Genomic DNA, 14670 nt, shown 5'->3' on the forward strand with positions numbered 1-14670 from the left:
ACTGCATATTGCTGCATAAATGTATGTAGGACTTTGGAAGACTTAGAGACTGAATATAACTTGCTTGAGGAACGGTCATGTAAAGGATCAAGGCAGCAGTTAAAGTCACCCCCAAGAATGAGCTGACTATTATTTAGGTCAGGAAGTGAGAAGAAAATTTTTTTGAAAAAGTTCTCATCGTCCCAGTTCGGACCATATAAGTTTACTAATGCCAAATTGCTACTACTAATTCTTCCCAGGACAATAACATAACGGCCATTAGGGTCTGATATGATTTTGGTCACAGCGAGGGGAACAGATTTATGTATTAAGATAGCAACTCCACGTGCCTTACTATTGAATGATGAATGATGCATCTGGCCAACCCAACCACAGCGAAACCTGAACTGGTCTGAAAGTTTTAAGTGTGTTTCCTGTAAGAAAGCAATTTTTGTGTTTAAATGTTTTAGGTGATTAAATACTTGTTTACGCTTCATAGGAGAGTTCAACCCTTTCACATTCCAACTGACAAATCTTAAAGAATCCCCTGGTGTCGATGAGGAGTTAGTACTTGACATAAAACCCTAGGTGTGACATATATGAAAATGACAGTGAACAATGAACTGTAATAAGTAGCACCAATACATGTAATAAGGGGGCCGCAAAACACATACAAGAAGAGGAAAAAAAAAAAGAAAAAGAAAAAAAACAGAAAAGAGAAAAGAAAAAAAAAGAAGAGAGAGAAAAAAAGGGGGTGCTGCAAAATGCAGGCACCAGAACTCTGATAAACCTATCAGCATATTTTAATACTTCCGTTTTCCTAAATCCCAGCTCCTAGCCACTGCATTATGGAAAAACAGAGTAGACTTGAACCCCTTAGACCTCCTTATAGCTTCAAATGATCAAGCTGTGTAACGTAAGTAAAGAATTGTTCACTAACCAATAGGCCCAACAAGCCTCACTGAATTAAGAAAATACTAACACGCAATTGAAAAAGAAAAAAAAAAAAGAAACCAGAAACCAATGTTAAATTTCCAAGGCCAGGCGGGTTTATTTTTTCTTTTTTCCTCCTTAAACCTGACCCAAATCCTGGACGAATTTAGCCGCATCCGCGGCCGACGGGAGCCACTTCTTATCTCCGTTCGGGAGAGTGATGCGCAATTTCGCAGGGAATAGCAACGCCGGCTTGTATCCCCGCTTGTACAGTTCAGTCATGACACTATTGTATTCACCGCGCTGCTTCACGACCTCTGGACTGTAGTCATCATAGAAGCGGATCTTATGCCCCTGATAAAACAGTGCACCTCTCTTGCGGGCTTCGCGGATAATCAGATCTTTCTCTTGGAATCTGTGGAAGCGCAGGATGACAGGGCGAGGACGGGATCCCGGGGCGGGCTTGGGGGCGAGGGTGCGGTGCGCTCGATCTATCTCAGGAGGGGAAGGGAGCGTGTCTTTACCGAAGACTTCAGGCAAAAGCTGAGAAAAAAACGAGGATGGCCGGGGACCTTCTATATCCTCTGGTAAACCGACAATGCGAATATTCTGGCGCCTGCTGCGCCCCTCCAGATCCACCAACCTCGCTCTCAGCATTTCATTTTCCTTTTGAAGATGAGCACACACCTTCTCCACCTGCCCCAAGCGCGCATCAGAAGCGGTTGCATTATCCTCCAAAGAGCAAATACGCTGACCGTGATCCGTCATAGTAGAGTTGATGCTGTCCAGTTTGCAGTTCAGAGACTCAAAAGACAACTTGAACTCCGCGGACAGAGCCTCTTTATGACTACTAAGGAGCGAGCTAATGTCCGCCATTGTTATGCTAGCAGTAGTCGGAGGCGCGTCTTTTTCTCGTTCAGACGATTTTCCTTTGGCCTTGGACATGATAAAGTAAATTTACGGTAAATAATAACTACAAAAAATAAATCAATAAAAATAAAATACTGCAGTCTTTTCAAAGGAGATGGGGTTACAAGGAAGTATGTAAAGTACAAATGCAGCAGCAGTCCAAGCGAGCGTCTACTCCTCTCGCATCCCAACCGGAAGTCTCGATAGCATCTTATTTGGGTGCAAACTTCCATCCCGGTGGATTCAAGCACACATAGCTGAGTAGACAAAATGAGAAGCCATAAAACCACAGAGTGGGGATGCTCAGTGGGCGCTGTTGGAGCTCCAGTCATAAGGGAGGAAGCTGACTTTAGTTTTCCCAGCAGAAAGGACATCCTGAAGGCTAGTCTTCTTTGGAGAGTCACCCATATGATCTAGCACCCACTTCAGCAGCTGTAAGAGAAGGTTAAACTGAATAACCTTCAGTTATTCAGTTTCAAATGTGAAAAAAAATTGTCTATAAAGTATTTAAATGTACCTTTTCATCTGTGCCTCCAAAGTCAGTCTTATACCACTTAAATATCTGACTAAGACGCACTTCGTTTTTGCCAGAATCAACCATACAGGCATCATCGTTCTCCAGAAAGGCTTCAGCCGCGGTGAGGAGCTGGCTGTCTATATCCTGTGTTTGAATCAGAAATGTTTCCTTTTACTGCCAGGATCAACCCGCAGAATGAAAACAGACCACTGAACACTGTAGGACACCAGCAAGAGCTGACATCTACGTACCTGAGGTGTGTAGGTTTTAATCGGGGGACAGCCCTTTGCACCACAGTTCAAAGCAAAGTGAATCAGGGGCTCAGCATCTGGAAGCGCCACCTAGTGGATGACAAAAGGAGTTCTATCTGGTTAGTTACACTGATGAGCAAGAGTAAGATATTAAACTGGCTTTCGATAGTGAGTGAGTGTGGAGACCTGCAGTCGAGGATCCGTTTTGGAGAAGGGCTTTCGGAGCTGTGCAATTCCCTTTCTGTTCCCTCGAAGGACGCCATTTTCAATGTCTTGTAAAGTGAAGACTTCACCTCCAATAAGGTAGCTAACATAGTTGAAAAACTACAAAAAATAAACAGAACCTAATTAATTTACACTTGCATCACATATAAGAAAATGTGATACCAGGTGAAAATAGCCAAATACAATATTTATGAATCTAAGAAAAAAATGTAAAATGTACAGATTACATATAATGTAGAGTAGAAAACTCTCAGAGGCTGATGCTTCAAAACAAACAGTGCATTGTGTGTATTGGGAAGGAACTAGCAAAGCCCAGCGTGAATAAATATTGCATAAAAAGAAAATCTTTATCGGCGTAGAGGTTTTGAGGCACATCTTCTTTGTAATCCTACTTTGTATCTCTGCCACATGTTGGTAGGGGCCCCCAGGCGCAGGTATCCATGGATGACTAAGGCGTTATAGATGTTGATGAAGAAGGCCAGCTTCTCCTCACGGCTCAGTGAGAGCAACTCCACCCTCTGGAGCTGAATGACCAGCTCACAGTAACGTTCAAATGCTGGGTCCACAGACATCCCTTTATAATCCACAGACTGTCGAAGCAAGAGCAACAAAATGGACAAATGCAATGTTTTGCCTAAAAATATGAACAGACAATGTAAAAAAATGAAACATATACAACAGTATTATCATCTGTGCTTTCATTGCTGTAACAGTGCATGATACGGGTCCATATACAGAACTCAGAAAACAGCCAAAAGCTCAGATGCATATATATTACAACCAGTAAGCCTTGGAGCACTGAGAACATTACCTTGCCATCAGCAGAGAGATGCTCCGAGAACAACTTCAGAATCAACTCTCGTAAAAGCAATGAAAGCTCAGCAGCTAGAAGGTAGAAAGAACAAGATTGTTAAAATGTACTGTAGACCAGGTATCAAGTTAGCAAGTGTTTTGATGGGAACATCCAGAAATCTGCACTGCAAAAACCTTTTTTTTATTTTACTTAAACTACAGCACAACAAAAAAGTTTACTGTATAGAAGCTAAACTTCATGTTTAACAAAAACTTGCAATTGGTGTCATGCAAGGCTTTGTGGCACAAATTAGATTATTAGAAAGTAAGTCGACCCACACCATGAATATAAACCTTTCTGCACAGAACACTATAAGACACTCATTGGTTAAACATGCAACAGTCAAATACATGAATAAATACGAAGCAGCACCGAAATCAAAACGCCAACAAAATTCTGATTTATTAAAAAAAGAGGATTAATGAAGACATATTATTTTTCACTCATTTAGGAAGCAGAGCAAATACATGAGACAGAGGTTTGAAATGTGGATAATCCTCCTTATTTTTTGTTAGACTTCAAACTACTACCTCCTGCAGGTATTGCAGGAGGTAGTACCTGCAGCTGACATCCTGCAGCTGATTTATGATTCTAAATCATAAGACTTTAGCATAAAATAACTGAATCAGTCAAAATATAAAGTGAAAAACCTGATAAGTGTATCATACTTATAATAATGTTATTACTGTCTCATAAATGTCTCAAAAAAAAACTTTTTTCTACATTTTGTCAAAATATATTAATTTTGTTAAACCTTCTTACAGCTGGGTATTAATAGAGTGATAGAATATGAATGTGTTCCACAGCTCCACATATTTTGAGGTGCTTCATGAAAAACATTTCACAGCTGACTAATTGACTAATTTCTCCGGCAAGTCAAAATTAGAAGTGTCAGTAACCCCTGCTTTAACTTTCACCATCCCAAACATTCGATGCATAGCACACAAACCTAAGTGAAGCCAAAAGGATCACGCACCAAAGCCAGCAGCAAAGGACAAGCTTCAGAGAAAGTTGAGAGTTAGTAATCTGAATCTGCACCAATTCAGAAAGCAAAGTGTGTATGCCAGGAAGCAGGTCCTCTCCTGACCTACCCTGTTTCGGAGTATAGGCGGCTGTCTGTCCTCCATTCAAAGGTGAATGAAGGTCATCTTCCAGCAGCCTGTACAGTGTGTCCATGGTTTCTTTTCCTTCTCCAAAACACCCATCCTCCTCTCCACTGCCTCTCACACTGACCATGAACTTCTTCTGCAGCAGTGTCCGGCCTGTATTACAGGCTTCACTTCTGTCTAACACAAACATGTCCACGGTAAAGATCTGACAGTTTAATTTAAACAAGTGTTTTGACTTGGAGTCCATCGTTTTCATGTTGCATGTCAGAAATCTCTATAGCCCAACTTACCCATGCCCTTTTTTGATTGCAGCCAGTCAAACAGCTGAATGCCTGAGAAGCTGTTTTTGTATAAGGTCAGTCCCCTCCTCTGAGTGCCAATCACACCAGAATGCTTCAGGTCCTCTACCAACTCTGCAAACTCATCTCTCTCACCTCTGAGTTCTGTGAATAGCAACATCCCAAAGCCACTTACAAACACACAGAAATAGATCTCTGAAGCTATATATTGCAAGAAATAAAGGCTTCTGTGCAAGCCTGTTTCCTATGAACAATCTCAGCTTAGTGTCAGGTGGAAAACACATCATCAGAATTTGTTGAATTTATTTTACTTTTGGTTTAAAAAAAACTTAGATGACAAAGAAAAATTAAAAAAAGAAATTTCATAAAACACAGTTTCATACTAATTAGGAATGCAAACTTTAATCCCAAAGGAAGCTTCATGTATCTGAGTAACTTTGCTGGTGGTGCCATGATGAAAAGATTATTTACACTGTTGGATAACCTAATTCAAAGATTTAAAAGGCTCCCCATCAGCAGTCAGGTGCTGCAGGCCTCATTTATAGAATCAAATATTCTGTGTCACCACTAACAAGCAGAGCCAAGTCTGGCCTGACAAAAAATCCCTCACACAAACACTGCTGCTGTTACGTAAAAATACCAACATGTCCTTCCCATCAGCTCGCGCTATTTCATAATACTTACTGATTTAGACTCGTTCTCAAATAGAAGTGATTCAGCAAAATCTGTCTCCTGAAAGTTATCCATTTTCTTTATCCATTTTCTTTTACAAACCTGACACAGATTTTGGTGCTTAACATATTCCTTATACTTCTTAAAAATATGAAAGCATTATGTATCAATATTTCAACACACCAAGCATTAAGGGAAATACCCATAATTGCAACAGAATGCTGTTTTGGTTAAACAATAATCCCAAAAACACCAAATGAATTGATGGTAAATTGCTTACGTCCATCAATCTCATCATCTGGAGCCTCAAATGGATTATTTTCTGGTAACGGTGGAGCATTTGCTGAAAGAGGCTCTTCTTTAACCAGAGTCACCAGTCTTTGAAGCTCCTCAGTTGCCTATGATTGTAAAACACATCAAGTGAGCCAAGTTTGACTTTTGCATGTTCTTCCTTCATTAAATTGGCAATTCTTGGGATCACACAATTAGATGCCTGTTCTACTTACCAGTTTTTGGAGATCGTCGTTACCACCAACATGGATGCCATTAAAGAAGATTTGAGGTACGGTGCTGTGTCCTGTAAGCTCCTTCAGTTTCACTCTTAGCTCTGAATGAAGGCCAACATCCACTTCACATACTGGTACTCCCAAAGACCTGAGGGTAGCTTTAGCCTGTACACAATGCGGACATCCCTGGATAGAGTATACCGTTACCCGGCCAAGAGCACTGCTCTTAAAACCCTCCATCTGCAACACAAATAAGATTTACAATTTATCAAATCAGTGGAAAGGTATTTTTATCTTACTTATATTTTATAGTTGAACAACACTGAATAAGACAGGACAACACAAAAGGTATTCATCCCTTAGTTATTAAGGGTGTCGTAGTCACACATTGTCTACTAATCTGGTCCTAAATAAATTGCAATCTCTGGTTTAGAAAGGTGGATTCATAATCCTTAATCCCATATAATCTCCTTGAAGCTTTGTTCTCTGCATGTTATATACAGTGCCTGGCTAAAGCACGCTACAAGATATTTTTGTCAGTGTTTGTCACTTTTCAAGCAAAAACTTAAAAGCATTGTATTTAATTTGTTTTGCAGGTGTGTGAAATAGACCACAAAAAGCAGCATTCTGATCTGGACGGAAATTGAAATATAGATTCTCAGCAAGTTTTTGGAGCACATAAATTCAACTCCCAAATCAATACTTTGTAAAACCATCTTTTCCTGCTATGACAGCAGTGAGGGTTTTGTAGTATGTCTGCAGGATGCAACTTTATTTCTTTGCAAAATAGCTCAACTCCCACCAGCTTACTGCATTTGTTCAAGGAAAGACACCAGCATGATGCTGCCACCACTTTTTTATTGTGGGTATAGATATATCGCCTCCCTTCATTGTGTTTAGTTCTGTAATACAGGGGCCGGTTTTTACCAGACCAATGTGTCAAAGGTAATTGCTCAACGTGTGCAAATGTGCAATATCCTCTGTGAGACACAGGCAAGCCGGTAAATAATTTACCAATTTAATGGAGAACAAAACAGGACAGACTCATTCGCAAAGAAGGCTTTCTTACAGATCTTTGACAGGGTTTTTGCTCCCTATTTTTGACATTTTTGTGTGGAAGACATGTCACAAAGTTATGATTGGGTGAATTAGTTCCTCTTTACTTAAACTAACAAGTGTTTAACGCAGACTCTTTATAATGATTCGACTGTGTAAATGGGGTCCGATGTGCAGCACTGAACCACCAAACGCATGTTGTCAAAACGTTTTCTTTCTTTCTTTCTTTTTTTTTTTTTTTGGAGTGTAAGTTTTTATGCAACAACATGACCACTAACCCTCTAATGAAGGAGCTTTAAATAAAATAAACAGTGTATCTAAAAAATATATCACACATGAAAATATATTTTATATTCAAATAAAACGCGCCTTTAAATTAAATTCCCTAATTGCTGTTTACATTGCGACAATGTTAGTATATTACCTGCAACATCAGCAGATATAAAATGAAAATGTTAGCTTTCAATCCTTGTTGTACATAAATATGTTATTATTACTGAGTTAAATTATTGAATAACAAGCGTATGACTTATCAGTAAACGATATAAGTACGTTACCTTTCTTGGTTTCCTTGCTATGGTCAAAACAGAAGTATGGCATAAAATTGCACAATTAATCCGTATTAAATAACGTTAGCTAAACCATGCTAAATAATAAGTATTTGTGGCTCAAACTAAGACACTTTCTTCCTGCCCTGACGGCGCATCGCCCTTTCCGCAGGTTTATGCTTGCTAGTTCCCAAGCAGACGCCGCTTTGGTTTCGTTGCCAAGTGAAAACAGTACGTCGGCGTGTCCGCCATATTGTGAATGGCATGTTCTCACAAATAACCAATATAATCATGGAAAAATTAGATGTTTTTGCTTATTTTTTTTTCTGAAATAAGTCGTTGAAACAAAAGCGTCATATTTGGAAGAAAAAGATAATATCTTTATTAAAAAATAAAATAAAATAGAGAACAGCAATACAACACACACCATATGATTCAACTGCATTCAAATGTAGAGTGGATTGCCTATGAAAGAATGCTTGATGACACAAGTGATAGCTATAGACTTTATAGCTACCGCTTGCAAGGTCATTGGAGCCGATTTGCAACAATCATGTTTAATAATGATGGTAAAAAAAACTATCACTACTATGACAGTACAATCACTACTAAAACTTAATAATAATATTAATTATACTGCTGCAACTACTAGTATGAATAAATAATATTAACAAAAATAATAATCATAATAATAATTAAATAAAAAAAGATATCCACAATGTCACCAAGATCTTGTAAGATGCTTACTATCCGATATTCTTAAAAAACAAAAAAAAAAAAAGTGACACTCACAATATGGAACGAGTTCGGACCGGATGCTCCGGATTCGTCCTTCCTCATTTCGCCTGTCTTCTGATGATACCTTCAGGGGCTCATTGTAAACTTGGAACTCTTCTACTCTTTCTTTTAAGTTTGACCATCATTTGCAGTGCACGACATCAATATGATATAATTTACTTTGCGGTCAAATAAATTAATTAGAACTAATACTGGATTCCATGTTTCTTGTCTTAAACATTACATATGTTAAATTTGAAAAGAACGTAATAATAAAATGGGAAATGATAAAAGTTCGACAACCAACAAGGAACGCAAATTATCCTTCATGACGCATTTACGTGAACTCGGATTCCTCCAACAGTCTTTCCAAAAACAGGATACAGCACTCATGTATTCACAAAAGGGAATCATATGAACACGTGAAGCAAAATTTGAAATAATAATTTCACCTAAACATAGGATAATTTAACTATAGTTATCCTAGTTTTTTATTATTTTTACTACTATAAAAATATATGTTATGGGAGGAACAGTGATGCATAAGTAAATGTTTCTATACGGACACATTTCCAAGCAGTGCAGATAAGGGCGAAAAGCCCGAAATTTTGTTTTGTGATGATGTCTGGGCTTTCAGAAACGGAGCGTGTTGGTTTTAAAAAGATATTTAGCTCGATGACAGATGTTGACTTAAGGTCACTTAGTGACACGGTTACAAATAAGATGATTGTCGTGGAAAACGTGACGGGTAAGACCTTCGTCCAAAAGGACTACACTTCCGAGATTATTACCAAAGCTCTTCAAAGTCTTAACTAAGTCTTAAAAATGTCATAAACGTGGATAATCATTATGTACCTTTACACAAAACACCAGAATATATTTTGACATGCGAAAACACCAGAAAAAAAAACATACATGTTTGTTTGCTGTTTGCTTGCACATTTTTAATTTTTCATACAGAGGCTATGGAAACAATTCTGAGTTTCTCCAAAAGTGCAGAGGAGCTTCTCAGAAGGAGAAAGGTTCACCGTGACCTCATATTTAAATACCTCGTCAAAGAAGGGGTGATAATGACGCCAACCAGCGACAAACACCAGCTGGTACAGAGGACCCTGGAGCTGTGGTCGTCAGTAAGGGTAGGGTTGTGCTATTCTGTTTCCATGGTTATACACTCGTAGTTTAATGGCTGATTTAAAACATTGCGCTAGTTTTGCACTTAATAAATGATTCAAATAAGTTGCAATTTGAGTTTTTAATTAATTTACATACAAAATCCTCAATTTGGAAAGTGTTCTAATTGTTTATGAAGCTCTACTTTATTCATTTCAGATCCAGTACGTTGATTTTACCCCAGACATACTTTAGCTTATAGTATTTATTTTAACAAAAGGTAACGTGAAATTGGAAGTTAACATCAGTCCATCCGCTTGTGCTCCAGTTACAAATTGAAATGAAAGAAAAAGGAGATGAATTGAGTGTGATTGTATAGTGGTGTGGTATTTCACACAAATTCACAATAATCTACATAACTAGTCTTTAACATCTATATGTTTAGTAAAGAAAAAATGTTTATCTGCTACATGTAAAACACATCTTCCTCTTTCTTCACTCACTTTAGTTTTAACCTCTTTCTTTTAATTTAATATTCAAAGACCATCACACTTTGTATCAAAAAATGTAAACATACCTAACAAGAGAAAAATTCAAATTGGTGGTTAACATCAGTCCAAGAGCTTCTGCACATTAAATAAAATACAGTAAAAAAAAAAACACATTTCAGAGCAATGAGAGAACAATTGACAGTGTACTTAACAGTTGTAAAATAAAGCACAATTAAAATGAACAACATAAATTATATCAGTGAAAAACATATACACAAAACATGACAAAATTGCACATGAAATTTACATTTAATGGGTTCATTTTTAAAACTTTCTTTGGTGTGTGTATCAAAACTAATATGGCATTAAATACATATATATGTGTGTATGTTATGCAACATACATACTTTAGGTAATTTAAGCATTAGTAACAAAAAAAATGCTCTTGTGAATTAAAAAAAAATTGGAAAATGTTATACATTTTTGACTGTAAATGTTTGTCTAAATACCACAAAAATAACACATTCAATTATATGCCAAGAATCGCATACAGGCACTCAGTATGAGAGTCGCTGAAACAACAGCTTCATATCTGAAACTAGATCGTGAAACTGTATGTATTTGAGTTTATGTAAAAGGGAGACGTATTCTGAAATGAAAGTCAACAGTCAAACTAAAATATTGTTTGAAATATTTTAAATGACTCTATTAAGTGGTTCAATCCCTGTAAAAAACATTTCCCTCTATCATCACTCACTTTAGTAAAACATCTATACCCTACTATCTATTAACAATTATTTTTGCAGAACTCTACTTCTGCAAATTCTACTTCATAGCTGAATGGAAAATATATATTCCATTCAGCAATAAAAATTCTAACATTTTCTGAGACTCATTTACTATTGTTTCTTGTAGAAGTATTAATACCTACTGAAACGTTTTTACAACTACACATCTAAAGATTAAAATTTATGCCTTGTTTTTTTTTTTTTACAAAGTCAGATTAAATGGAGTGTTTTCTAGAAAAATATCATAGCCACTTTGACTGCAACACTAAGATTTTATATAGACATTCTGCTCTAGCACTGGTTGTGTATTCATGGCTGTTGTCTTACCATGACACATCTATTTGACCAATGCACTTTCCCTCAAATGTTGCCATTTCCCTTGAAACAGATATTGAACGTCTTGCTTTTACTAATGACTTTCTTCTTGCTATTCATCAATAAAGGTTGTGGTTTGCAGAACTGACAGTTATGTCTACAGATTCTTCCACCTGAGCTGTGGATCTTAGCAGCTCCTCCAGATGTAATCTGGGTCTCTTGGTTCCTTTTCTGATTCATGCTCTCCTTTCTTGCTCTGTCATTTTAGTTGGATGTTCGCATTATGTTTCATGTCTACCATATTCTTTATATTTTTAAACAGTGTGTTGAAGAGTGCTCCAAAAGATGTTCTCAAGCAAACCATTAAGGATTTAAATTACTTTTAGCTGGACCCTATGTACTAAAAAATCTAACTGAACTACACTAAAGTATTTGTTCTGTAACATGTCGGTGTGGAAAAGTTCAAGGGGTGTGAAAACTTATTTCCCACAATGTAACATGTCTGCTGAAAGTACAACTGTGATGAGAAGAAAAGTGTGTGAAGTGTGTATACATTATATTTTGAACATTGATCTCTTGCTAAATACTATAGCAATTGTGACCTTCGAAATAATATAATTCTAATCATTTTTATTGTATATTAATTACAATTTTATAATTAGACACTTTGATTCCTGTTTTGTCTCTATAGAAATCTCTTTAGTCACAAATTTTATTATCGATCATTATTGTTATTTTATTTTAAATGTCTCTTTTACAGAAAGAGTTGACAGTTGAAATATGTATTGCTGCATAAAGTGTGGTGCATGACTAAAATCTGTTACTCATTAAAGGTGGATGAAGCCAAGCAGCAACAGCCCACAGCATCTGATTCCAATGACATAAAAACCAAGGTTGGCTTTGATCCACTGATTCTGGGACAGCAGTTCTGCCAGTGGTTCTTTCAGCTCTTGAACAGTCAGAATCCGTCACTGGGCCAACAGCCTCAAGACTGGGGGCCGCAGCATTTCTGGCCAGATGTGAAACTACGACTTCTTTCTAGGTAGGAATATTAAATCAATGGGGTGAAAACAAAGATATCAGTTTTAAAGGAAATTGATTATTGTGTGTTTTTCAGAGCTACGACTGAGCAGATGGAGGAGTTCCAAGGGGCTGAACTGGTCAGCCTTCGTCTCTCGGCCCTAACCAGTAGAGAGCACCTTGTCTTCAGTCCCAACCTGGACCCTCATGGCCTCAGGGCACTGGCCTCGCCCCATGGGCTGGTTCTGGTGGGTGTGGCTGGGACTATCCACAGAGGCCAGTCCTGCCTTGGCATCTTCGAGCAGATATTTGGCCTCATTCACTCACCCCTGGATGAAAAAAACTGGAAGATAAAGTTTGTCAACCTAAAGATCAGAGGACAGGATGCCATTGGAGGGACAGAGATAGCAGCTCCTGCTTTAAACTACAACTCTAGTGAACTGCAGCTTCTTTGCAGCTGATGGCAGTCATCATAACGCTGGATATTTTTTACACAATTTTACCCAGGGATCTTTTACTTGAGTAAGCATGCATACTTAGCTGGGTTTCCTGAACAGATCCTAATACTGATACCAAATTCAGATACTGAATTGGGGTTGGGGGAGAGGAACGTTTTGCTTAGTTAATGTAAATCGAGATATGACACATTTGTATATTTCCTTTAGAGAATTTCTTTGCTTTTACAAATGCAGCAATTCTGTTGCTCTCCTCCTTGACGCTTTTAGTCAATGTTTTGTTGCTGCAAAGTTGTTATCTGACAGCTAGTGCTGTCAGATAATATATTCTGTGGATGCACTCTTGGATATACCTTTGTAAATATGTAATATATGAGAGAGTTGACTTGTGTACATTTATACTGTAATTAGAAGCAAGTCCTATACATTTGATTATTATTTTGCCTCAGAGACATTGCAATCTCAGGCAAACTGATTATAATGTAATAAAACTTTTTGTTGCTTTCTTTTGATGAGTGAAAGTTACCCCATGATTATTGATCTTGTGTTTGGCTGACATACAAACAGAAATAAATTAAATGGACTTATGCAAAAGACTGTAGTAGGTGTGCCAGATGGGTAGGTAAGTTTTAAAATACTGTATATTCAACAAATGTTTCTGTAAAGCATCTTGAGGAATCACATACTTTACTAAACTGTTAATTTTAAGATATATTTTTTTTATTTGATTGCTGTAATGGGTAGAAGTGTGACTGTTGAGGTACATTTTAGAGCAACAATTTGCAGTAGATGGCCAATAAAATTCAGAATAGAAACCTGTCAAAGACTTCAAAAGAGTGAGGACTGGAGCAGAGTTTCTCCTTCAACCTGAAAAAGAAAACTAAACAATGTGTTAAGAGTAGCCTAAATCTAAATACAGCTGATATTTGTTTTTCCTATGATAGGAAAATTGCTGTTTTACATATCAAGCTTATTGTCCTTAAGACATTTTGTGAAAAAATAATTATGTGAATGATTTTCCATTGCCAGATGTACAAAGCTGACAGAAACAGCTACAGCTACAATTTCAGCCAAATGTGTGTTTACAAGCATAAATCATCAGGATAAATACAACTGCAAAACATTGTTTTTAAATCCATAAATAATATTTAACTAATTCACAACAATGTAATATGTTGCAATATTCTGCCACAAACTCGTGGTGAAATATGCAAATATCTAAAATGTTTGCGGTTGTATTGTAATGCAAAAATGTTTAACAGTTCAAAAAATTTTCAATAAAGTTCTGAGAGACTACATAAAGAAGGGGAACTTTTAAACTGAAAGATGTAATGCATGTTTTGCTAAGTTTGAAGGTTACATGTTTTACAAATTTTTCAATAAATACAGCAGGGCTCTGACTTCTAGTACTGCGACACTTACTCAAGTAAACAATTTGTTTTGTGGTTTTCTGAAGGTAAAACCACCAATTAATCTTAATTAATTGGTCTTAAGACCAATTAATATTGGTCTTAAGACTTTTGTAGTGAAAGTAAGGTAACTTTATTAACCAAAACAATAGATTACTATGCTTGGGAAGAGAATCTATTATGTACTAAATAATGAAAGAAGCCAAATTATCAGTAGCTAAAGTGAGTAATTTCTGGAAATCTCAACTAATAACACAAGATGTTGAAAAGTAAGAGATAAATATCAGGAATGTGAGGGTTACAATGATGACCCAATTACACCAGGTATCATATTTTGATCTTGGTATAGAGCCTGCTGATAACTCAGCTCCCAATATGTAAATTTGCTGGGCTGCGTTAGCTCCGTTATCAACACACATGGTGCAGTATACATCACACTTGAATTTGG

The 14670-nt window shown here is 37.1% G+C and overlaps 2 protein-coding genes across 2 annotated transcripts; one reads left to right on the top strand and one right to left on the bottom strand.

Moving 5' to 3' along the window:
* Positions 1-1010: 1010 nt before the first annotated feature.
* On the bottom strand, positions 1011-8066 carry zgc:152951 (uncharacterized protein LOC569013 homolog). Its single transcript, XM_055032223.1, has 11 exons — positions 7867-8066; positions 6254-6493; positions 6028-6145; positions 5067-5219; positions 4759-4953; positions 3626-3699; positions 3207-3404; positions 2776-2913; positions 2590-2679; positions 2339-2482; positions 1011-2253 (listed from the first exon to the last, which is right to left on the bottom strand). The coding sequence occupies exons 2-11, from the start codon at positions 6491-6493 to the stop codon at positions 2125-2127; spliced, it is 1479 nt and encodes a 492-aa protein (XP_054888198.1). The 5' UTR covers positions 7867-8066; the 3' UTR covers positions 1011-2124.
* Positions 8067-9223: 1157 nt separating this feature from the next.
* cunh3orf38 (chromosome unknown C3orf38 homolog) lies at positions 9224-13323 on the top strand. The gene is made up of 4 exons (XM_055031279.1): positions 9224-9382; positions 9595-9770; positions 12172-12380; positions 12456-13323. The coding sequence occupies exons 1-4, from the start codon at positions 9253-9255 to the stop codon at positions 12817-12819; spliced, it is 879 nt and encodes a 292-aa protein (XP_054887254.1). The 5' UTR covers positions 9224-9252; the 3' UTR covers positions 12820-13323.
* The last annotated feature ends 1347 nt before the right edge of the window (positions 13324-14670 follow it).

Source organism: Poeciliopsis prolifica, unplaced genomic scaffold (assembly GCF_027474105.1).
Source record: "Poeciliopsis prolifica strain line A6 unplaced genomic scaffold, Auburn_PproV2 SCAFFOLD007, whole genome shotgun sequence".
Classification (NCBI taxonomy): domain Eukaryota; kingdom Metazoa; phylum Chordata; class Actinopteri; order Cyprinodontiformes; family Poeciliidae; genus Poeciliopsis; species Poeciliopsis prolifica.